The sequence below is a fragment of the Mangifera indica genome, chromosome 1 (assembly GCF_011075055.1).
Source record: "Mangifera indica cultivar Alphonso chromosome 1, CATAS_Mindica_2.1, whole genome shotgun sequence".
In the NCBI taxonomy this organism is placed as follows: domain Eukaryota; kingdom Viridiplantae; phylum Streptophyta; class Magnoliopsida; order Sapindales; family Anacardiaceae; genus Mangifera; species Mangifera indica.
Window position 1 is genome coordinate 25,247,341 of NC_058137.1, and position 23,889 is coordinate 25,271,229.

Sequence of the window (23,889 nt, forward strand, 5' to 3'; positions counted from 1 at the left end):
TACTTGATATACGGATGCATGGCTTTGGAATTGAAATTGAACTTGGAATTAGATATCAAATATTGAATTGTTTGGTTATCATACTAGACTTTAAGATTTGGTTTGTATTGGTTTTTCCAAGGAGTTAATTACTTTTTTAGTCTTGGAGGACTTCTTGTGCACCACCGGCAAGATAGATGAGAGAATAGAATTTTTCTTCAACTTCTTGGTAATGAAGCTTTAACCTTTTTATCTCTGTTTGTTGCAAATTTTGAGTTTCCTTAAAACATCCAAGATGTTTCAAGATTTCTTAAGTATAATAGAGACTCAAACTCAGACTTCTTTTTTCTAAAAATTTTAATATATTTCATAAGTTTTGTTAACTCTTGAAGTCTCGAAAATGCTTCTTTTTTCTAAAAATTTTAATATATTTCATAAGTTTTGTTAACTCTTGAAGTCTCGAAAATGCTTCTTTTGGCACCCCAAAGAATCCTAGTTTCCTTTCTTTATCAAGCATCCGTTTTTGTGGAGCCATGTGTAAGAAAGCATTTTGTCAATCTGTAAAAGGATGGCAGCTATGAAGTAATGCATTTGTTAGTTAGTGGAGTGATCATTCAACTCAACTGCGTTTCTTTCCACTTTTATTTTTTTTTACCAGCAGGGTGAAATATGTCATTGTAACGTCGCAAAAGAGAAGTAATATTGTTCATTTGTTTTTGGTAGGGGGGATAGAAACCTGGAGAAGCTCTCATGAATGCTCAAGTAGAAGTCAAGAAACAATTTTTCCTCTGAGTTTTAGAGCCATCTCTAATTTTCTTTGATGAAAGGGCAGTTAGGAGCACCACTTTGTAGGTTCAAAAGGTGATGGAATCCTGGAAAATGGTACTCAGTGTTATTCCTGTGGTGATTGTTTGGTTTGCATTTCTGAAATTTCTGGGTTCCTTACACTGTTGTGGCCGTGGCGGAGGTGAGGCAGTGGTCGAACTGGAGGCGTGTGGTGGTGGTGATGGCGTGGTCATGCTCATCATTTATCTATTTATATTAAAATATAAATAACAGCAATATTATACCTATCAATTTTAAGTGTGCAAATGAATACATATTTATGTGTGTTATTATATGATTGAATATTATTTTATTATAAATTTAAAATTATTTAACCATATAATAATACACATATAATACACGCATTAAAAAAATTCGCCCCAACACTCCCGGTCAGGCCTGCCAAGCTCCCGAACAGGACCCGGTCCTGAGCTCTGTCTTGGTCTTGCATTTAGAGACACAGCTTGGGCCCTTCAACTAATGAAGCCCTGGATCCTGGGCTGGGTTATTTTGCTCAGGCTTGGATCATAATACAAAAGGATTTTTGATATTTTATAGTAATAAAATTGTAGGCCGATCAAAATATATTAATAATTTGATATTTATATTAAATATTAATAATAATTTTAATAAAATAATAAAGCATCAATTTTAAAAAAAATTACACAGGATAAGCTGACATAAGTTTTAAAATTGAAAAGGTGATTATTGCTATTTCTCCAACCTTGGGTGGGGCATAGTGATTTGGCCTTATAATTATTAATAGCATTACTGAAAAAATGAACATTTCTAATAAGACAAAAGAAAATGCATTTAGCTTTAAAAAGGTAAATCGATGAACTTAGAAAGGCGTCTGACGAGGTAAGTTCCAGCCTTCCAGGTGGAGTTTCTGCGTCCAGCAATGAATTTAGAAAATTTATGAAGAGGTACTTCCAACCTCCCAGTTCCAGGTTGGAATTTCTGAATTAAGTTTGATTTTATTTTATTTAAATATTTTACTTTTTAAATTTTAAATTTTATTGACGATAAAAAATTAATTATATTTTATGTCAAAAAATATAATAGTATTTTTATGTATAAATTATTCTTATAAAACTTGTATATCATATATTTTTGCACACTTCATTTACCAAAATGAAAATTAACCATAGTATCTAATCATTACAAATATTAATTATTTTAATCATATTTTAAGTTGTTTATATATATTTAGTCACTGTTTTTTTTAATATATATTCATAATTATATTTATGTTTAACTTTTTTTTAAATATAAAAGTTGTTTAATTAGATATTTGATCGATCGAACAATCACTAATTAGAGTATGAGCTCAAACCTAAGAGTAATATTGTTGAGTTTGGTCTAGAGGTTAAGGGTGTTCAGTTTATTAAGTTGGCAAGTTTAATAAATTTGATTCAAGTTTATTTAAATAATATTATTTTAATTAATACATATAAAAAAATCATTTTGATTGATTTTGTTTAATTACAATACTGAATTAAAGTCAAGCTTAATTTAAGTTGATATTATAGTTAAATTCAAACTTAACTTCTTTCAAACATTTAAACTCAAATTGGTTGGAGAAGAGTTTCACAAGTTTGAACCTAAACATAATTATGGGTCGTGTTGAGTCAAATTTGGTGTGATTTATAGTATCTTGTCAAGGTCCATCAAAAGGTGAATGTGCACCGCTTAGAGCCCCTTGGATCATATCTTTATGTACTTTTAATAGGTAATTTATCATATTATATATTTATTTTTTTAATTTTAAATTATTTAATTTTTTTATTTTTTTAAACACAATTGATGACCTCATCATTAAAGGTTAATTAAAGGAGTTCATGATTACAGAAACTATAACAACAAAGCGATGAAACTAAATAAAAACAAGATTTCTTATGTCATAACATTCTCTTTCCAGAAAAGTCGACAATGCAACAACCAACTACTCTTATATATATAAATAGATTGATATAATTTATTTATACATATAATTTTATTTTTAATTTCAATTACATAACTTTTGCCAAATTTGTCCAAGTTTGGGGGCATCTAAATTATCGATAGTTCATTGTTTATAAAACTTATTGCCCCAGCAAAAATTTATATAGATATCTTATGTGAGGACTAAAATTTTAGTGTTTACACACTTGTAAAACTCTTGATATTGTATACTAATTTATATTAATAAAATTATATATATTTATTTTAAATATATAAATATATATATTTAATATGTATTATCATATAATTAAATAATTTTAAATAAAAATAAAATTATAACATTAGCAAAAGAGATTGTTAAATATTATCAAATAATCAAATAAAGTGTGAAAGAGAAAAAAAAAATCGACTAAATAAAGATAAGAATCGAAGAACTAAAATTGCGTTGAGCGTCGTTGGAAAAGACAAGAGTCTTTATTCGCGGAGTCATATCGAAAGAGGCAAGAGAGTTTTTACCAAAAGAGGCAAGAGGGTCTTTGCCGACAGTGTCAAAGGACGCAAGAAGCAATAAATAGCATGAGTTGAAGTAACAGTACAGAAAAGTACAGGGAACAACGTCAAGCGTAGAAGAATATAGAAAGACACCCAAAATTTTGAATTCTTTAATGCTTGCCCACAAAATCAACCTCTTCAAGGTTTGCATTTAATATTTTTGAATTTTGTGAATCAGAATTTAATGCAATGCCGGCTTTTTCATGGAAAGATTTTTTTTTTTTAAATTTTTGTGTGATTTGATAACTATTTATATTAAAATAATTTTTTATTATATGTTTAATTTAAAAATCAATGTAATTCGGATAACCCATTTTAAAATTTAAATAAATTGAAAACTAAATCAAAAGTTGAGTTTTTATAGTATCATATTCTAATAACTAAACTAGTTTTATGATTACCTTATTTTTCAAATCAGATTACGGTTTTATTCGATTTTTGGATAATTTTTAATACCCCCACACCTAAAGATCTTTTCTCAAGGTCAATGCCTCATACTTGAGCTAGTTGCATTCCTGGTTGTGAGTATTCTACTTTTGAGAGAGTAAAGTACATCTCGTTGTGGATGAGAGATAGCATACTCAAGGCCTGCAAGCAAAACAAAGCAGAAATAGTAATCACATCAATACTGAAACAAATACACAAACGCTAAACACATTATTTTGATGCCACCGTCAATAAGCCTTTTTTAATTTCACAGGCGCCACCATTCCCCAGAACTTCATCCAATTAGTCTTGAAACACACTACATCATGGTCACAATAGTGAAGTAGGAAGGCAACTCAATGTTGTCCTCTATATCCAAAGATCGAGAAGAGCAGGAAAGATGAAGGAAACAAGCTTTGTCTACACCGTGTGTAGCCCCAAAACAACTACATTCAACTACTGCAGGAAAGCACTCATCATCTCGCAATCTCTTTTCTGGATGTCCCATTGACCACTTTCCCTTTTCAAGCTTCACTGGAAGCTTCTTGCCCATCTAACCATTCATTTTCAATTCCAACTCGGTATATCCTCTGGTGATCTGCTTTCGGCCACTAATACCAGCCCGGTCAGACGTTCAGTTTTTACTGTCCTGCATAATGCTGCTTTTCCCTTTCATTTTCTCTCAACTTCCCCTTAACACCCTCCTTCGTTATAAAAGGAACAATTGATCAGTGCAAACTACCGGCTTCATTTTCAAACACTATCAAAGCTTTTACAATGAGTGCAATGGGACAGCTGAGAGGGTGTGAAATCGATGTGTTTTGCTGCAGTACAATGATACATCATAGTAAAGTCTATGAACTATAAGATAAAACTTGTAAGCCAGAAAGCCTTTGTTCGCCTGTAGCTTTCCTGAGTCTTAATTTGGAGGCTATCTATAGACACTACAATCTTGGTAGTAAAGAAACTTGCTGGATGCAATATGCCAAGTAACCTTTTATCAGAACCAAGGCTTTTTACCACCAGGCCAAACATCATTTTCAATTAAGCTGTATTTAGAAAAAAAATTATCACTATGAGTTATATCCTATTCCGAACATATAGTATTGTTGGAGCCATTTAAATCTTCTGGGAATTAAACTTTCTGTAATCTGGCTCTTTTCGTTGAACAAGTGTAAGGTCATCAATTTTAACAAGTAATGTTTTTTCATCTGAACACTTGTAGGTATAATAAAGCTGTGTGGTGGTTTGAGAAGACTTTGGCGCACATCCCATCTTTTTTAAGGGGGCGTTTGGTTGTTATTTTTTAAAATTACCTTAGTAATCTATCTTTTATTTCTTTATTTGGTTTGTTAGAGTACAGTAATCTTCTATTACCAATGCTGACGTGACAGATAATATAGGTGGTAATACCTTCACCTTAGGTATTTAAAGATTATCAAGATAATTTTGATTCTATTATAATTTATTAATTTTATAAGATAAAAATAAATTTATTTTTAATTAATATAATAAAAAATATAAAAAATATTTAAAAATAATTATATTCAATGACATTTAAATAAAATAATTTACTAGTAATCTTTTATTACCTTTAATCAAACACAATAATTATTTATACCTATCAAATTTTATCAAACATAACAATCATTTATACCCAGTAATCTTCTAAGTAATCTATCTTCAAGATAATCTTTCTATTTTGATAATAAAACATTATCCAAACCAAACGCCCTCTAATTGAAATGTGGGAACCGACTGTTGTGAATCTTGCTCATGCTTACAGAAAGTTGAAGTATGTAGTTAAATTAATTTAAAATTTTTTGGGTTTTATTATATGCCTATCCTTTTTCATGACATATACATTTCCATTATAGGGATTGATTGTATAATTGTACTAAAGAACAAAACATATATTTCAGAATGTATCACGAGGCAATTTCCTGTTATGAGAGAGAACTGAAGTTGTCAAATAGAAGCTTGAGCACCTATGCAGGTCTTGCTTACACTTACCATTTGCAGGTATCATGGTTTTTTCTATTTCCTTTTTCTTGCTCAAGAAGTTAGACCTGCATAATTATTCTAGAAATCCCAATTTTAGAATTTTTACATGGCTTTTAATGTTTATTTATGATGTTAGTTTAATTATATTCCTTGGCTTTCCCTTGCAGGATAATTTTTCTGCTGCCATTACATATTATCATAAGGTAACCTGTGAAGTGCTCATGAACCTTGTTTGCCATGTTCACGCATTGTTGGATCGAAATATGAAATTCTGAATTTATAATTTTAATATGATTATGCTTTTTCTTTAATTTGTTCTGTTACGCTAATTTCCAAATCAGGCTTTATGCCTGAAGCCAGATGATCAGTTTTGCACAGAGATGTTAAATTTGTCTCTCGTACATGAAGGTCGTCATGGCATTGACCCCAAAATTGAATTTCACTGAACCGAGGTCCATATTTAATGATTTTGATAATATTATTTTCCATCTTGTAATGTGTTCGTAATCTATTATTCTCATGCTTGTAACAATTTGTTTGATTTTCACTAAACGATGAGAGGTCTGGTGCTTGATTTGTTGAAATCTGAGAGCTGAAGAGAAGCTGTAATTTCTGGCCCTATATTTAGGGTTAGACTTGAACTAAGTTAGTTTGGCTTGAATTAGTGTTCGGTTTGATTCGAGTTAGAGTTTTAATTTGGTCTCAAATACAATTATAATGAATTAACATGAATAATATTATATAACTTAACCAATACAATAACACTATAACTTCATATAATAAATTACAGAGTAGAACACTGGTACACTTTAAATTAGGAAACAAGCTGATGATGAGATAGAGAGACAATCAAGAAGAGTACACCCCAAGTACTAATTTGATTCAAACTTAATTGAGTCTAGACAACAATTCATTCAAATTTGCTGAATTTAAATAGAAATCACCGAAAATTTTACTTTTCTTGGATTATTTCTTGAAAGACAAACCTGAGCCGCATAGCTTTTCTTCAAGTATCTTCTCCATGCGATCCGACATTGAAGATGTTAAATAATTTCTCCAATCTCCCACAGTACCTTTCCTGAAAAACGCTTCATTTCCAAATCTCAATAAGAATTTACCATTCTTGTTCACTTCTAAATTTTTCAGATTATCAAAACTACAAATCTTTGATATTTCTTTTATCACTCCTTGCGTCTCTTCAACTTGACTGAAAGCACATCCTAAGAAATTGGCCAAATTCTTGAAATTAGATATGATGTTCTCTTGCATATCTTCATATTTCAGAAAGAGCACCTTTTCTGGGTTCTCTTGACTGGCCTTCCAGTACCCCAACACATGTTCCCAAACGGGGCCATAGAATTGGACTCCATTACAAGTCTTCTCGAAGGCTTCCTCAATTGAAACCAGATTCATGTTTTGCTCTTGCCATGAAGACAAGAATTTCCAACGGGAGATGAATTGATCCAGAGGATTTCTGGCTACATAAACAATGCGGCAACCAGAATTCAAGATGGAATTGGGTAATGAAGCATATGGGAGATGGGTGGCCAAAATCCTTGGCTTAGGATTGTCTTCTAGATTAGGAGATTGATTTTTCCAATAAAGATCAAGCTCCAAGAAAGGAACAAGCTGATGAGGAGTGGTGGTAAGCAAGGGACTATTTTGTAGAGGAAAGCGAGTACGGTTGACAATGGTGAAAGCGAGTACGGTTGACAATGGTGCAACAATTTGTTCATTTTACAGAAGAGAAGCTTAAAAGTTGTCGGGATTAGCATTGAGTGGTTGTAGTTCGAAAGTTGCCTGGCCCCTTGTATAGATATTTAGTAGATCAGTCTATTATATTATATATTTATTTTTTTAATTTTAAATTATTTAATTATTTTTTTAAACACAATCGATGATCTTATGATTAAAGGGTACTTAAAAGAGTTCATGGTTACAAAATCTATGACAACATACATGATATTTTCTTTCTACACAAGTCAATGATACAATAATTAACTACTCTTATATCTAAATAATTTTATATATATAAATAAATCATGTATAATTTATTCATATGTATAATTTTATTTTTAACTTCAAAGTCTTTACCAAATTTCTCCAAGTTTAGGGGTATTTGAATGCTCACTAGTTATTGTTTATAAAACTTGTTGCCCTAGCAAAGGTTTATATAGATATCCTGCCTGGGAATTAAAATTTCAATGCTTACACACTTGTAAAACTGTTGTTATCAAATACCAATTTGTATCAATAAAAATATGCTATCCATTTTAAGTATATAAATGTATACACATTTGATGTGTATTATCATGTAATTAGGTGATTTTGAATTAAAAATAAAAAACACTCAATCACATGATAAAATATATGAGTGTATATTTATTTATGTACTCAAAATATATATATATATATATATATATATATATATATATATATATATATATATATATATATATATATATATATATAGTATTACTCAATTTTTATTCACTCTTGCTTAATTTCACCATTCACTTACGCGTGGCTATTCAAAATCCTTGTTGCAATAAAGTGGAATACGAGATATACATATTTCCTCATTGAATATGCTTGCTCTTATATTTCCGTTGTCCACTTAATCGTGATGTTTTAGAAGTCTTTAAGATAATACAACGGTGATGAAAATAAAGCAACAAAATCTTTGATATAAAAATTCCATTATTTTACGTGGATGGCAGCAAACTGGAATCCTGACAGTCTTAAACACAGAATGGCAAAGATTAGCCTCGGCGCCACTATCCATTTTATTTGGCTGGAGAGGAACAAGAGGGTGTTCGCCAATGAATCAAATAATCACCAAGTGATAATAAAAAAAAATCAAAGCTACTGTCAGAGACCGAGCCACGGAATTTAGGACAACATAAGAATGGAGATGAGGCGATCGTGCAGAATTGGGGCCAGCCATATTGCATCTTTACAAGGAGAAATTGAGGAATCCTGCCGCTTGGTGGGATGTTTTAGTAATATGTGTGCTTGTCTTGTGGTGGGTGTTTGAGGAGGTGGTTCGCTGGCAGTCTTAGGAGCATCCTGGCTTTGCTTTCGGGGATTTCACGCCCATGTAAAATTAGCGGATGTTGTCTTCAAGATTTTAATTCAAGGTCTCAATGGTTCCCTGTTTCTCCATTCAGGCTGCGGTACTGTTTCCTCTAAGGCTTTCAGTGTGCTGTTTTGGACCAGCAGTTTGGTTTCCTTTTATGGGTTGGCTGTTGCTCTCATCTGGAATTTGGGCTGTAGGGTGGTTTTTTAGGGCTTGCAAGGCAAAAGTTGCCGTTTAGGCTCCTTTTTCTGGTTTTAGTTGTCCTCTCTTTTAAGTTCTTTATTTATAGGAACTTAGATAGACATTCATGAGAGGGTGGCCTCTTTTCTCAGTGATGGGATTGTTTTTGATTTTTGATCTTGTATATTATTTTTACTGTGTTAGCTATCATGAGTCGTCTTGCGGTCTGGATGAGCTTAAGTTGTTTTTGTGTCTCTTGAGCCGCTTTGTCTTTTGTTTTGTTAATACATACATACTTAACATAAAAAAATCCATCATATTAATGAGAACATTCATCTACGAAGAAAGAAAGGATAAATGAGAAAAAATCAGAGGACAAGCTAAGGTATCAATCTTGAGAAAATATCAGTTGCTTACGAGAGAAGGATTGTGGGCTACCTTGAGGCCTCCTAATGAGCGGTTTCCTAGAAACCCCTTCATGGACTCATCCGACTTATTCAAGTTTTGCATTTCCTAATCCCTCACTGAACGTGACTAGCCTCCTCAACAGCCTAAATCTGCTCCCACTCCCTCACCTGTTCTGTATAATTCCTTTCGAGGAAGGTGAAGTCACAATCAGGGAACCAATGCTCGATGGCAAAGAAGACATTATGAACAAGATGTCCGACCTTATCATTGACCTCAGCCTCAACCACAAGCAATCTATTTATCAACTCACCATTCTGTTAGATTACCCTCAAAAGTTCTAACTAAGCGTCCAACTTATCTGCTCACTCTCTCCTAGTCCAAACTTTTCTTGCTTGAATCATAAATATGGGGACGCAGCTATTTCAACTTGTCCTCCCTTCCCAACAGGCTGCTTGAAACAAGCAAACTCAACCTCCAAAGCCTCTTCGTTAGCCCTAAAACATTGCACTTCAACCTTCAGCTTCTCTTCTGCCACCTAAAAGTATGGGTGTACAAAACTGGTTAATCAAACCAATTAGGAGTATTTGTGAACCAACCCGATTTTTCTTTCAATTCAAAGAAATTTTCAAACTGAAATCAAACAGATTTTATATAAAAATTAATTGATAACTTAACCAAATTTTTAGTTACTCAGTTTCTAAATTCTATATAAAAAATGTGTTTTAAAAGTGAAATAAAAAATTATAACCTTGGCAAAGGAGATTGCCGGATATTGTCCGACTTCAGATAAAGTGTAGAAGAGAAAAAAATCGATTCGAATAGGTTTAAATTTGATTCAACTAAAGAAAGACAAAAAAAAAAAATTAAAATTGTGGTGAGTGTCGTTGGAAGAGGTAAGAATCCTTGCCCGCGGAGTCAGATAGGAAGAGGCAAAAGAGTCTTTATCGATAGTGTGAAAGGAAGCAAGAAGCAATGGATAACATGAGTTGAAGTAAGACAAAAGTATAGGGAACGACGGCAATTGTACAACAATAAAAGAACATCCATTGAAAATTTTGAATTCTAAAACGCTTGCCCAGAAAATCAACCTTTTCAAATTTTGTATTTACTATTTTTGAATTTTGTGAATGAGAATTTAATGCAACACTAACTTTTTCATTGATAGATTTTTTTTATTTTTATATAATTTAATAAATACTTATACCAAAATAATTTTTTATTATATACTTAATTTAAAAATTGGTTTGGCTTGGATAATCAATTTTTAAATTTAAATAAACCAAAAACTAAATTAAAAAAAAAACTAGATCGGATTGCGGTTTGGATATTGATTTGGTTCGATTTTTTGATAATTTTGAATACTCCTGACCTAAAGATCTTTTCTGAAGGTCAATGCCTCGTACTTGAGCGAATTATATTCCTGCTTGCGAGTATTCTTCCTCAAGAGAGTCAAGTACATCTCATTGTAGATGAGAGAACATGCTCAAGACCTGCAAGCAAAAGAAAGTAGAAATAGTAATCACATCAATACGCAAACAAATGCATAAACGCTAAACACATTATCTTGATGCCATCATCAACAGGCCTTTTTTAACTTCACAGACGCCACCATTCCACAGAACTTCAACCAATTACTCTTGAAACATACTCCATCACGGTCACAATAATGAAGTTGGAAGGCAACTTAATGTTGTCCTCTATATCCAAAGATCGAGAAGAGCAGGAAAGATGAAGGAAGCAAGCTTTGTCTACACCCTGTGTAGCCCCAAAACAACTACATTCAACTACGGCGGGAAAGCACTCATCATCTCGCAATCTCTTTTCTGGAGTTCCCATTGACCACTTTCCCTCTTCAAGCTTCAAAGGAAGCTTCTTGCCCATCTAACCATTCATTTTCAATTCTAACTCGGTATATCCTCTGGTGATCTGCTTTCAGCCACTAATACCAGCCCTGTCAGAACTTCAGTTTTATCTCTCCTGCATAATGCCGCTTTTCCCTATCATTTTCTCTCATCTTCCCCTTAACACCCTCTTTCGTTATAGAAGGAACAATTGATCAGTGCGAACTACCGGCTTCATTTTCAAACACTATGAAAGCTTTTACAATGAGTTGCAATGGGACAGCTGAGAGGGTGTGAAACGATGTGTTTTGCTGCAGTACAATGATACATCATAGTAAAGTCTATGAACTATAACATAAAACTTGTAAGCCAGAAAGCCTTTGTTCGCCTGTAGCTTTCCTGAGTCTTAAATTGGAGACTATCTCTAGGCACTACAATCTTGGTAGGAAAGAAACTTGCTGGATACAATATGCCAAGTAACCTTTTATCAGAACCAAGGCTTTTTACCACTAGGCCCAACATCATTTTCAATTAAGCTGTATTTAGAAAAAAATTATCATTATGAATTATATCCTATTCCGAACATATAGTATTGTTGGAGCCATTGAAATCTTCTGAGAATTAAACTTTCTGTAATCTGGCTCTTTTCGTTGAAGAACTGTAAGGTCATCAATTTTAACAAGTAATGTTTTTTCATCTGAACACTTGTAGGTATAATAAAGCTGTGTGGTGGTTTGAGAAGACTTTGGCGCACATCCCATCCTCTTTAAGTGAAATGTGGGAACCGACTGTTGTCAATCTTGCTCATGATTACAGAAAGTTGAAGTATGTAGTTAAATTTATTTAAAATTTTCTGGGTTTTATTATATGCCCATCCTTTTTCATGATATATACATTTCCATTCTACAGATTGATTGTATAATTGTACTAAAGAACAAAACATACGTTTCAGAATGTATCACGAGGCAATTTCCTGTTATGAGAGAGCACTGACGTTGTCAAATAGAAGCTTGAGCACCTATGCAGGTCTTGCTTACACCTACCATTTGCAGGTATCATGGTTTTTTTATTTCCTTGTTCTTGCTCAAGAAGTTAGACCTGTATCATTATTCTAGAAATCCCAATTTTAGAATTTTTACATGGCTTTTAAGGTTTATCAATGATGGTAAGTTTAATTATATTCCTTAGCTCTCCCTTGCAGGATAATTTTTCTGCTGCCATTACATATTATCATAAGGTAACCTGTGAAGTGCTTATGAACCTTGTTTTCCATGTTCACGCATTGTTGAATCGAAATATGAAATTCTGAATTTATAATTTTAATTTGCTTATGCTTTTTCTTTAATTTGTTTTGTTATGCTAATTTCCAAATCAGGCTTTGTGGCTGATGCCGGATGATCAGTTTTGCACAGAGATGTTAAGTTTGGCTCTAGTAGATGAAGGTCGTCGTGGAATCGATCCCAAAATTGAATTTCACTGAACCGAGGTCCATATTTAATGATTTTGATAATATTATTTTACCTCATGTAATGTGTATGTAATCTATTATTCTCATGCCTGTAACAATTTGCTTGATTTTCACTAAATGATAAGAGGTCTGGTGCTTGATTTGTTGAAATCTGAGAGCTGAAGAGTAGCTGTAATTTCTGGCCCAGTATTTAGGGCTAGACTTGAACTAAATCAATTTGGCTTGAATTATTGTTCGGTTTGATTTGAGTTAGAGTTTCAGTTCAATAATTTAGCTCGAGTTTAACTCAAATACAATTATGGTGAATTAACATGAATAATATTTTATAACTTAACCAATACAATATCGTTATAACTTCATATAATAAATTACAGAATAGAACACTGACACACTTCAAATTAGAAAACAAGCTGATGATGAGATGGAGAGACAATCAAGAAGATTACACCCAAAGTACTAATTTGATTTAAACACGATTGAGGCTAGACATCAATTTATTCAAATTTGCTGAATTTAAAGAGAAATCAACGAAGGTTTTATCTTTTTGGGATTATTTCTTGAAGGACAAACCTGAGCCGCATAGCTTTTCTTCAAGTATCTTCTCCAAGCGGTCTGACATTGAAGATGTTAAATAATTTCTCCAGTCTCCCACAGTACCTTTCCTAAAAAATGCTTCATTTCTAATTACAAAAAATCCAAATTTACTGTATTTACCATCCGTGTTAACCTCTAAATTTTTCAGATTATCAAAACTACAAATCTTTGATATTTCTTTTACCACTCCTTGCGTCTCTTCAACTTGACTGAAAGCACATCCTAAGAAATTGGCCAAAGTATCGATATTAAATATGATGTTCTGTTGCATGTCTTCATATTTCAGAAAGAGCACCTTTTCTGGGTTCGCTTGACTGGCCCTCCAGTACCCCAACACATGTTCCCAAATGGGGCCATAGGATTGGACTCCATTGCAAATCTTCTCGAAGGCTTCCTCAATTGAAAACAGATTCTTGTTTTGGTCTTGCAATAAAGACAGGAATTTCCAAAGGGAGATGAATTGATCCAGAGGATTTCTGGCTACATAAACAATGCGGCAACCAGAATTCAAGATGGAATTGGGTAATGAAGCATATGGGAGATGGGTGGCCAAAATCCTTGGCTTGGGAATGTCTTCCGTTGTCCAATTAATCGTGACATTTTAGAAGTCTTTAAGATAATACAACGGTGATGAAAATAAAGCAACAAAATCTTTGATATAAAAATTCCATTATGTTATGTGGATGGCAGCAAACTGGAATCCTGACAGTCTTAAACACAGAATGGCAAAGATTAGCCTCGGCGTCACTATCCATTTTATTTGGCTGGAGAGGAACAAAAGGGTGTTCGCCAATGAGTCAAATAATCACCAAGTGATAATAAAAAAAAATCAAAGCAACTGTCAGAGACCGAGCCACGGAATTTAGGAAGATCCAAAATAAGAATGGAGATGAGGCGATCGTGCAGAATTGGGGCCTGCCATATTGCATCTTTGCAAGGAGAAATTGAGGAATCCTGCCGCTTGGTGGGATGTTTTAGTGATATGTGTGCTTGCCTTGTGGTGGGTGTTTGAGGAGGTGGTTCGCTGGCAGTTTTAGGAGCATCCTGGCTTTGCTTTCGGGGATTTCACACCCATGTAAAATTAGCGGATGTTGTCTTCAAGATTTTAATTCAAGGTCTCAATGGTTCCCTGTTTCTCCATTCAGGCTGCGGTACTGTTTCCTCTGGGGCTTTGAGTGTGCTGTTTTGGACCAGCAGGTTGGTTTCCTTTTACGGGTTGGCTGTTGCTCTCATCTGGAATTTGGGCTGTAGGGTGGTTTTTTAGGGCTTGCAAGGCAAAAGTTGCCGTTTAGGCTCTTTTTCTGGTTTTGGTTGTCCTCTCTTTTAAGTTCTTTATTTATAGGAACTTAGATGGACATTCACGAGAGGGTGGCCTCTTTTCTCATTGTTGGGATTGTTTTTTTTTTTTGATCCTGTATAGTATTTTTACTGTGTTAGCTAGGGAAAAGGACTATTTCCCACCTATTTTTTAGGCCTATTTCAAACTGATACTCATGGGAGATGAAAAACCCTTGCTCTCACCCCTGACCAAACTACTATCCAATTTCTCAGATAGGGACAGACAAAATCGATATTTTGCTGTTTATATTAAAAAAATATAAAACTTATTACTTTTCACCCTTCTTAGGTTTTATAAATTAACATTTCATCTTTGACCAAAGTTTTTAAACTTTGAAAACTAACATTTTCACCCCCAAACCTAGGGTTTCCATGTTTTTCAAAACGCAGTCGTCCCCCATAACTTTCAAAAATAGCAGTTTCACCCCCATTCTTCAACTTCATCTTCCGACGTCATCACTGGCCTCCTCTTTTTTCCTGGTGCGACGAAAAGATCTTCATCTTCTTGTCCTACGATGCGACGAAGAGATAGAGATCTCTTCGTCGCTCCACCCAGAAGATGAGGACAACTCTCATCTGGATGACACGACGACGAAGGACGACGAAACATCGTCCCTTATCTGTTCTTCCAGATCTAGACGACGAAGGGTCGTCCTTTGTAGTTGGTGATGCGAGATCAGTGGAATGCGTCGGCCGTCGGTGGTGGCTGGAGAAGAAAGCAAACCTTAGGGGTGAAATCTAAATTTTTTAAACTTTGAGGGTGGGTTGAGTTGTTAGTTTTTAAAACCTGGAGGGGGATATGGTGAAATTTTAAAGTTTTAAGGTTTTAAATAGTAAAATATCGATTTTATCCCTATCTCTAATTGAGAAATTAGACAGCAGTTTGGTCATGGATGGGAGAAAGGTTTTTTCATCTCCCGTGGGTATCAGTTCGAGATAGACCTAAAAAATGGGTGGGAAATAGTCCTTTTCCCTGTTAGCTATCATGGGTCGTCTTGTGGTCTAGATGAGCTTAAGTTGTTTTTGTGTGTCTCTTGCGCCAGTTTTGTCTTTTGTTTTGTTAATACATACAAACTTAACATAAAAAAATCCAGTTTATTAATGAGAATGTTCATCTACAAAGAAAGAAAGGACAAATGAGAAAAAAATCAGAGGAAAAGCTAAGGCGTCAATCTTGAGAAAGTATCGGTTGCTTACGAGAGAAGGATTGTGGGCTACCTTGAAGCCTCCTAATGAGCGGTTTTCTATAAACTTCTTCATGGACTCGTCTGACTTATTCAAGTTTTGCATTTCGTAATCTCTCACTGAAGCTGACTAGCCTCCTCAACAACCTGAATCTGCCTCCACTCCCTCACCTATTATGTATAATTCCTTTCGAGGAAGGTGAAGTCACAATCAAGGAACCAATGCTAGATGGCAAAGAAGACATCATAAACAAGATGTCCGACCTTATCATTGACCTCAGCCTAAACCACAAGCAATCTATTTTTCAACTCACCATTCTGTTAGATTACCCTCAAAAGTTCTAACTAAGCGTCCAACCTATCTGTTCACTCTCTCCTAGTCCGAACTTTTCTTGCTTGAATCATAAATATGTGGACGCAGCTAATTCAACTTGTCCTCCCTTCTCAACAGGTTTCTTGTAACGAGCAAATTCAAACTCCAAAGCCTCTTCCTTAGCCCTAAAATGCTGCACTTCAACCTTCAACTTCTCTTCTGCCACCTAAAGTATGAGTGCACAAAACTGGGTAATCAAACCAATTAGGAATATTTGTGAACCAAACCGATTTTTCTTTCAATTCAAAGAAAATTTCAAATCGATATCAAATAGATTTTATATAAAAATTAACTGATAACTTAACCAAATTTTTAGTTACTCAATTTCTAAATTCTATATAAAAATTTGTTTTAAAAGTGAAATAAAAAATTATAACCTTGGCAAAGGAGATTGCCAGATATTGTCCGACATCAAATAAATTGCAGAAGAGAAAAAAAAAAGAGTTTAAATTTGATTCAACTAAAGAAAGACTGGAAAAAAAAAAAAACTAAAATTTTGGTGAACTTTCGTTGGAAGAGATAAGAGTCAGATAGAGGCAAGAGAGTCTCCATCGACAATGTGAAAGGATGCAAGAAGCAATAGATAACATTAGAGTTAGATTTGAATCGAGTCAAATTTAAGCTTGGTTCAATTTATATATAGTAAAATTCAAGTTTGAGCTCATAAAAGCTAGACTTAGACTTGACTTGAATTTAGTTTGACTCATTTTGAATTCAAACTTTTAACTAACTCGTTATTAAAATGATGTCGTTTTAATACAAATTAGTCAAAACGATGTCGTTTTAATATATATTAGTCAAAACGATATCATTTTATATCAAAATTTTTAATTCATAAATTTGACGAGTAGCTCAAGCTTAAAAATATTAGCTTCAATTTGAGCTCGCTAGAATTTTTATAAGACTAATTCATTTTAAACTCGTTCAAATTGAACTCGAATAAATTTGGTTTAAATCTATGTGTAGATAACAAGGGTTCAAGCAAGACAAAGTATAAAGAATGACGACAAATTTACAAGAATAGAAGAAGATCCATTGAATATTTTGAATTTTTTAAAGCTTGCCCACAAAATCAACTTTTTCAGTTAAATGTCAATATTTTTTTTTTTCAGTTTAAATCCTTAAATGCTTTTTTTTTTTTTAATAATGGATTTTTCACAAGTTTTATTATTCAATCATATGTTTTCTTCCTTCTATTAATAGTAATATTTTATTGTCATGCTGCTGGGATTCTTTCCTCAGTTAAAGAAGAAGAGAGAAAAAGTTACAAAGAAAAACAGAGATTCTTTGCATGGGTCATTTCAAGAGGGATATTTTGAGAAAGTATATTACTGTTGGCGTCAACCATTTAATTATAATTATACTATAATAATATAATTATAATATACTTATAATTATATTATAAAATATAATTATATGATATATTATTATATTATATTATATTATAATTTATATTATATTATAATATGTATTATAATTTAAAAAATATTATCATAATTTATATAATATTAATATATTATAATATTATATAATATTAATATAATTTTTCTATTTTTTTCAGTTAAATGTCAATCTTTTTTTTTTTTTCAGTTTAAATCCTTAAACATTAATTTTTTTTTCAGTTAAATCCTACTAAATGATCTTCTTCGATCGTCATTTCTTTTAGGATATAAAGTGGATGTGGTTAAGTTTTTGTGGGTAATTTTTTTTTTTTATTTCCTTACTTTGAAGAATTCTTAATCTGAAGAATTCAGTTTTTTCCTTCTTTCTTATATTATTATATTATATTATATTATAATTTATATTATAATTTAAAAAATATTATTATAATTTATATAATATTAATATAATTTTTCTATTTTTTTCAGTTAAATGCCAATTTTTTTTTTCAGTTTAAATCCTTAAATGCTAATTTTTTTCAGTTAAATGCTACTAAATGATCTTCTTCGATTGTCATTTCTTCTAGGGTATAAAGTGGATGTGGTTGAGTTTTTGTGGGTTACTTTTTTTTTTTTTATATTCTTACTTTGAAAAATTCTTAATCTGAAGAATTCAGTTTTTTCTTTCCTTCTTTTGTTTTTGAAGATGAGGAAGAAGAGAGAGCGATTCCTTTATAACTTTGAAAGAAGAGAAAGAAGAGAGAAAAAGTTGCAGAGAAAAAGAGAGAGAATATCTACATGAAAGATTAAAGAGAGATATTTTGGGAAAGTTGATTACTGTTGTGGTATATTTGTTTAAGCTTTAGAATAAGTGGCATTTTTGTATACGCGGATTAAAATAGTGGTAAAAATTTCAATTTCCCTTTAGTTTTTGGTTTATTTAAATTTAAAAATAGTGTTAACCCCAAGGGTTGGCGTTGCCGCCAACACTTATTATAATATTATAATATATTTTTAATTATATAATATTTTTAATTATAATATTATATAATTATAATTATATTATAGTATAATTAAATTAAATGGTTGACGCTAACCATTTTTTTACTATTATTAATAATTATTTGGACATAAAATATATTATATTATATTTTCATTAGTCTTAGAATTTTCACAAATAATTATAAAATATATTAGATTATTTCAACATGGAGTTCAACATCTTCATAATTTGAACATGAAATTCAATTACTATGACCAACTTCCGAACCATCCTTAGCTTGAGATTTGTCCAATTTAAAATATGACATTTTGATAATCAAACGCTCTCCATATTTATACGGATTCGATCTCCACCAATCAGATTGAGAAAAGACATTTTTTCTATCTCTAGCAATACTATGAGTAACTTTATCTAAGATAAAGTTATTATAATGCTTGCAATAACCTATATGCCTAGCATTTCGTTGATTTGGGAAAATAGAGAAAAATGTTAACTTTTTTATATTCATTACAATTCTGCGTTCTTCAACGAGTTGTAATTCATCCACACATTATCAATAATTCTTGAATTTCTTATCTCGGACAATATTAAAAATTATTGGAGTCCAATAATCTGGTAATGACCTTAGTAATCTAGATATCCGCTCATTTTCAGTTAATTTTATGTCTTTATCTTTTAAATCATAATATCTCTCATGCATGACATCAAGATGAGTGAAAAAGTTGTGCACTAGATTCATCTTATAGTTTAGATAGTAGTCCTTAGTCAACATATTCACTTTATATCTGACCAAAAAATGGAGAACAATAATTTATACATGCATAACAATATAAATATTTACTTTAAACAAAATATATATTTTTTATTTAAATATAAATAAATTAATCGAAAATAAAAAATACATTTTTAAAATATAAATAAATTAAGCCAAAATTCAATAATAAGGTGTGGCCAATCCCATTTTTTTTTCCAAATCTTTCCAGCCAAAATCAGTTTTCTAATAGTTTTTTCATTTTTAAAATTGAACCAATTGGCTAATCAACAATATTATGAAAATTATAATATTTAACAATATGTTGATTTACGTAATTGAATTTCAATATAATTAAATTGAAGTGATTTAGACTGAATCCAAATTGAAATATTTTTGGTGCAATACAATACACATACATTTATTTAAGGTTTGTTAAAACCTTACCTGTTGTCCTACTAATATTTCGTCTCTGCAACAAGTTTCGTCAGCCGATTGCTCAATAAAATTTTTTCTCGTGCAAAGTATAGATCTCTCTATCTTTTGTGGTATGTTTAAGATAGATTGCTCTCTCTCTCTCTCTCTCTCTCTCTCTCTCTCTCTCTCTCTCTCTCTCTCTCTCTCTCTCTATATATATATATATATATATATATATATATATATTAAAGATGAATCACGTGAATACTGTTGCACCAATGCATCCCTGCAAGTCAATTTATTCTTTGCAAGATTCTTCTGCAATATTTTCATGCTTCTGCAATCAAATTTAGCAAGGATTTAGGGTGGGCCCATTATTGTATAAAAAAAAAAGTTGGTATTAAAAACAAAAAGACGTCAACCCTTATATAGTTTTATTAAGGGTTGGCCACGCCAACCCTTTTTGTTTTCTTATTGCAGAAGGGTTGGCATGCCAACCCTTTTTTAATTGTTTAATTTTATTAAGGGTTGGCCGGCCAACCCTTTTTGTTTTCTTATTGCAGAAGGGTTGGCATGCCAACCCTTTTTTAATTGTTTAATTTTATTAAGGGTTGGCCACGCCAACCCTTTTTGTTTTTTATTACAGATCGCCAACCCTTTTTCTCGCCCTTTTATTTATTCTTCTGCTTAATTTACTGTTATGCTGAGTTTTTTAAAAAAGCTTTTCCAGATTCCTGACATGAAGTTGAATTATTAACATGAATAATTCACTCAATAATTCAATTGCCTGCCGTGGAACATTTTGCTTAATTGGAAATATATATGTGCAAGTGTTTTCATTTTTTTCCCACTAAAGTTTTTAGTTGTTTGCTTCCATATTTCCCACCAAAGTGTTTAGTTGCTTGTTTCGGGTTATTTTCTCGTTTAGAAGAAAATCCAACAAATAGTTTCATCGAACATCGATACTATCAACATAAAGGCAGAAAAACATGTTAGGTTTTGTTATATCAAATTTAATAATATACTTTTCAGAGATTTTTTTTTTGTAGGTTAGATTAATAATATGATCAATGATTTTTTTTTTTCTGTGGGTTAGATTATGTAGTTTAGCATAATTTAGCAATTTTTGTTCTTTTTCATGTGTAAAACATTTAGCAATTTTATATCTCCTCCACAGGTGTCCTTTTTCATGTATTCTGAATTTATAATTTTAAATCCGGCTTTGTGGCCGAAGCCAGATGATTAGTTCTGCACAGAAATGTTAAGTTTGACTCTCGTAGATGAAGGTCGTCATGACATTGAACCCAAAATTGAATTTCACTGAACTGAGGTCCACATTTAATGATTTTGATAATATTATTTTTCATCATGTAATGTGTATGTAATCTATTATTCTCATGCTTGTAACAATTTTTTTGATTTTCACTAAATGATAAGGGGTCTGGTGCTTGATTTGTTGAAATCTCAGAGCTGAGGAGTTACTGTAATTTCTAGCCCTGTATTTAAGGCTAGACTCAAGCTAAATTAGTTTGACTTGAATTAGTGTTCAGCTTGATTCGAGTTAGAGTTTCAGTTCGTTAGTTTAGTTCGAGTTCAATTTAAGTACAATTATGGTGAATTAACATGAATAATATTTTATAACTTAACCAATACAATATCACTATAACTTCATATAATACATTACAGAGTGGAACATTGGCACACTTCAAATTAGGAAACAAGTTGATGATGAGATGGAGGGACAATCAAGAAGACTACACCAAAAGTGTTAATTTGATTCAAACTAGATTGAGTCTAGACATCAATTTATTCAAATTTATTGAATTTAAAGAGAAATCACCGAAGGTTTTATCTTTATGGGATTATTTCTTGAAGGACAAACCTGAGCCGCATAGCTTTTCTTCGAGTATATTCTCCAAGCGATCCGACATTGAAGATGTTAAATAATTGCTCCAATCTCCCACAGTACCTTTCCTGAAAAACGCTTCATTTCCAAATCCAAGCTTACTGTATTTACCATGCTTGTTCACCTCTAAATTTTTCAGATTATCAAAACTACAAATCTTTGATATTTCTTTTACCACTCCTTGCCTCTCTTCAACCTGACTGAAAGCACATCCTAAGAAATTGGCCAAATTCTTGATATTAAATATGATGTTCTCTTGCATGTCTTCATATTTCAGAAAGAGCACCTTTTCTGGGTTCTCTTGACTGGCCTTCCAGTACCCCAACACATGTTCCCAAACGGGACCATAGGATTGGACTCCATTGCAAATCTTCTTGAAAGCTTCCTCCATTGAAACCAGATTCGTGTTTGGGTCTTGCAATGAAGACAAAAATTTCCAATGGGAGATGAATTGATCCAGAGGATTTCTGGCTACATAAACAATGCGGCAACCAGAATTCAAGATGGAATTGGGTAATGAAGCATATGGGAGATGGGTGGCCAAAATCTTTGGCTTGGGAATGTCTTCAAGATTAGGAGATTCATTTTTCCAATAAAGATTAAGCTCCAAGAAAGGAACAAGCTGATGAGGAGTGGTGGTGAACAAGGGGCAATTTTGTAGAGGAAAACGAGTACGGTTGATAATGGTGAAAGCGAGGGCTTTTAACCAAGTGGTGCCTGATTTCGGAAAGCTGGTTAATATTATGTCACCGTCTTCCGCTTGGAAGTGTCTCTGAAAGGAGATTATGGCGGGAATGAGTTTTGATTGAGCCCAAAACCCTTGGTATTGGTAGAGAGGATTTGCATCCCAGCCTTTCTCTCTTGGAAGGTTCAGGAGTAGCTGTTGAATCTCATTGCTTAGCTCCCCTATTGCAGCAGAGGTCTCCATGGATACTTTTTGGAATGCAGGGATCAAGGGGTAATTGTCGGATTCGGAAATATGCATCATTTTGGATCATACTTTATTTAATTCTGTGGCGAGACATGGGACACTCTCCATTATTAAAGGGCGTTTGTCTCTTTCTTTTTTTTATCTGAGAAATGTGTAACAACTTCCCATTTTACAGAAGAAAAGCTTAAAAGTTGTCGGGATTAGCATTGAGTGGTTTTAGTTGGAAAGTTGCATGGATATATTTATTTTTTTAATTTTAAATTATTTGATTATTTTAAACACAATCAATGATCTTATAATTAAAGGGTATTTAAAAGAGTTCATAATTACGAAAACTATAACAACAAAACTGTGAAACAGAAAAAAAATAAGACTCTTATACGATTATATTCTCTTTCCACACAAGTCAATGATGCAATAATTAATTATCTTTATATCTAAATAATTATATATATATATATATATAAATAAATTAGACATAATTTTATTTTTAACTTCGAAGTCTCTACCAAATTTGTCCAAGTTTAGGGGCATCTGAATGCTCATTAGTTATTGTTTATAAAACTTGTTGCCCTAGCAAAGGTTTATACAAATATCTTACTAGGGAATTAAAATTTCAGTGCTTACACACTTATAAAACTATTGTTATCATATACCAATTTGTATCAATAAAAATATGTTATCCATTTTAAGTATATAAATATGTACACATTTGATGTGTATCATCATATAATTAGGTGGTTTTGAATTAAAAATAAAATAACATTCAATCACATGATAACATACATAAGTATATATTTATTTGTGTATTCAAAATATCTACGTATAGTATTACCCAATTTTTATTCACTCTTGCTTAATTTCTCCATTCACTTACACGTGGCTATTCAAAATCCTTGTTGCAATAAAGTGGAATACGAGATATACACATTTCCTTTTTGAATATGCTTGCTCTTATATTTCCGTTGTCCAATTAATCGTGACATTTTAAAAGTCTTTAAGATAATACAACGGTGATGAAAATAAAGCAACAAAATCTTTGATATAAAAATTCCATTATGTTATGTGGATGGCAGCAAACTGGAATCCTGACATTCGTAAACACAGAATGGCAAAGATTAGCCTCGGCGCCACTATCCATTTTATTTTGCTGGAGAGGAACAAAAGGGTGTTCGCCAATGAATCAAATAATCACCAAGTGATAATAAAAAAAAATCAAAGCAACTGTCAGAGACCGAGCCACGGAATTTAGGAAGATCCAACATAAGAATGGAGATGAGGCGATCGTGCAGAATTGGGGCCTGCCA

At 32.3% G+C, this 23,889-nt stretch overlaps 4 protein-coding genes across 4 annotated transcripts; 2 read left to right on the forward strand and 2 right to left on the reverse strand.

The window, feature by feature from the left end:
• Positions 1 to 4,878: 4,878 nt before the first annotated feature.
• On the forward strand, positions 4,879 to 6,221 carry LOC123211767 (anaphase-promoting complex subunit 6-like). The gene is made up of 5 exons (XM_044630635.1): positions 4,879 to 5,004; positions 5,461 to 5,521; positions 5,649 to 5,748; positions 5,898 to 5,933; positions 6,072 to 6,221. Exons 1-5 carry the CDS (start codon positions 4,926 to 4,928, stop codon positions 6,174 to 6,176), a joined length of 381 nt encoding a protein of 126 aa, XP_044486570.1. The 5' UTR covers positions 4,879 to 4,925; the 3' UTR covers positions 6,177 to 6,221.
• A 227-nt stretch (positions 6,222 to 6,448) lies between these two features.
• Positions 6,449 to 11,278, reverse strand: LOC123225923 (cytosolic sulfotransferase 14-like). The gene is made up of 4 exons (XM_044650324.1): positions 11,033 to 11,278; positions 9,825 to 9,932; positions 9,565 to 9,711; positions 6,449 to 7,467 (listed from the first exon to the last, which is right to left on the reverse strand). Exons 1-4 carry the CDS (start codon positions 11,276 to 11,278, stop codon positions 6,697 to 6,699), a joined length of 1,272 nt encoding a protein of 423 aa, XP_044506259.1. The 3' UTR covers positions 6,449 to 6,696.
• A 645-nt stretch (positions 11,279 to 11,923) lies between these two features.
• LOC123225996 (anaphase-promoting complex subunit 6-like) lies at positions 11,924 to 12,718 on the forward strand. Its single transcript, XM_044650439.1, has 4 exons — positions 11,924 to 12,063; positions 12,191 to 12,290; positions 12,440 to 12,475; positions 12,614 to 12,718. The coding sequence occupies exons 1-4, from the start codon at positions 11,924 to 11,926 to the stop codon at positions 12,716 to 12,718; spliced, it is 381 nt and encodes a 126-aa protein (XP_044506374.1).
• Positions 12,719 to 21,359: 8,641 nt separating this feature from the next.
• LOC123211747 (cytosolic sulfotransferase 15-like) lies at positions 21,360 to 22,668 on the reverse strand. Its single transcript, XM_044630614.1, has one exon. The coding sequence runs from the start codon at positions 22,637 to 22,639 to the stop codon at positions 21,608 to 21,610; it is 1,032 nt and encodes a 343-aa protein (XP_044486549.1). The 5' UTR covers positions 22,640 to 22,668; the 3' UTR covers positions 21,360 to 21,607.
• Between the last annotated feature and the right edge of the window lie 1,221 nt (positions 22,669 to 23,889).

Bases quoted from the DNA above. Each gene is read 5' to 3' on its own strand.
- LOC123211747 (XM_044630614.1), bottom strand. From the start codon at position 22,639: ATGATGCATATTTCCGAATCCGACAATTACCCCTTGATCCCTGCATTC.
- LOC123225923 (XM_044650324.1), bottom strand. From the start codon at position 11,278: ATGGGCAAGAAGCTTCCTTTGAAGCTTGAAGAGGGAAAGTGGTCAATG. The intron at 9,933-11,032 runs GTAATTGGTTGA...CCATACTTTTAG, and splicing joins TGATGGAGTATGTTTCAAGA to GTGGCAGAAGAGAAGCTGAA. The intron at 9,712-9,824 runs GTTGAAATAGCT...GTAATCTAACAG, and splicing joins CTGTTGGGAAGGGAGGACAA to AATGGTGAGTTGATAAATAG.
- LOC123211767 (XM_044630635.1), top strand. From the start codon at position 4,926: ATGTTTTTTCATCTGAACACTTGTAGGTATAATAAAGCTGTGTGGTGG. The intron at 5,005-5,460 runs TTTTAAGGGGGC...AAACCAAACGCC, and splicing joins TTTGGCGCACATCCCATCTT to CTCTAATTGAAATGTGGGAA. The intron at 5,749-5,897 runs GTATCATGGTTT...TTTCCCTTGCAG, and splicing joins CTTACACTTACCATTTGCAG to GATAATTTTTCTGCTGCCAT.
- LOC123225996 (XM_044650439.1), top strand. From the start codon at position 11,924: ATGTTTTTTCATCTGAACACTTGTAGGTATAATAAAGCTGTGTGGTGG. The intron at 12,064-12,190 runs GTATGTAGTTAA...CATACGTTTCAG, and splicing joins CATGATTACAGAAAGTTGAA to AATGTATCACGAGGCAATTT. The intron at 12,476-12,613 runs GTAACCTGTGAA...TTTCCAAATCAG, and splicing joins CCATTACATATTATCATAAG to GCTTTGTGGCTGATGCCGGA.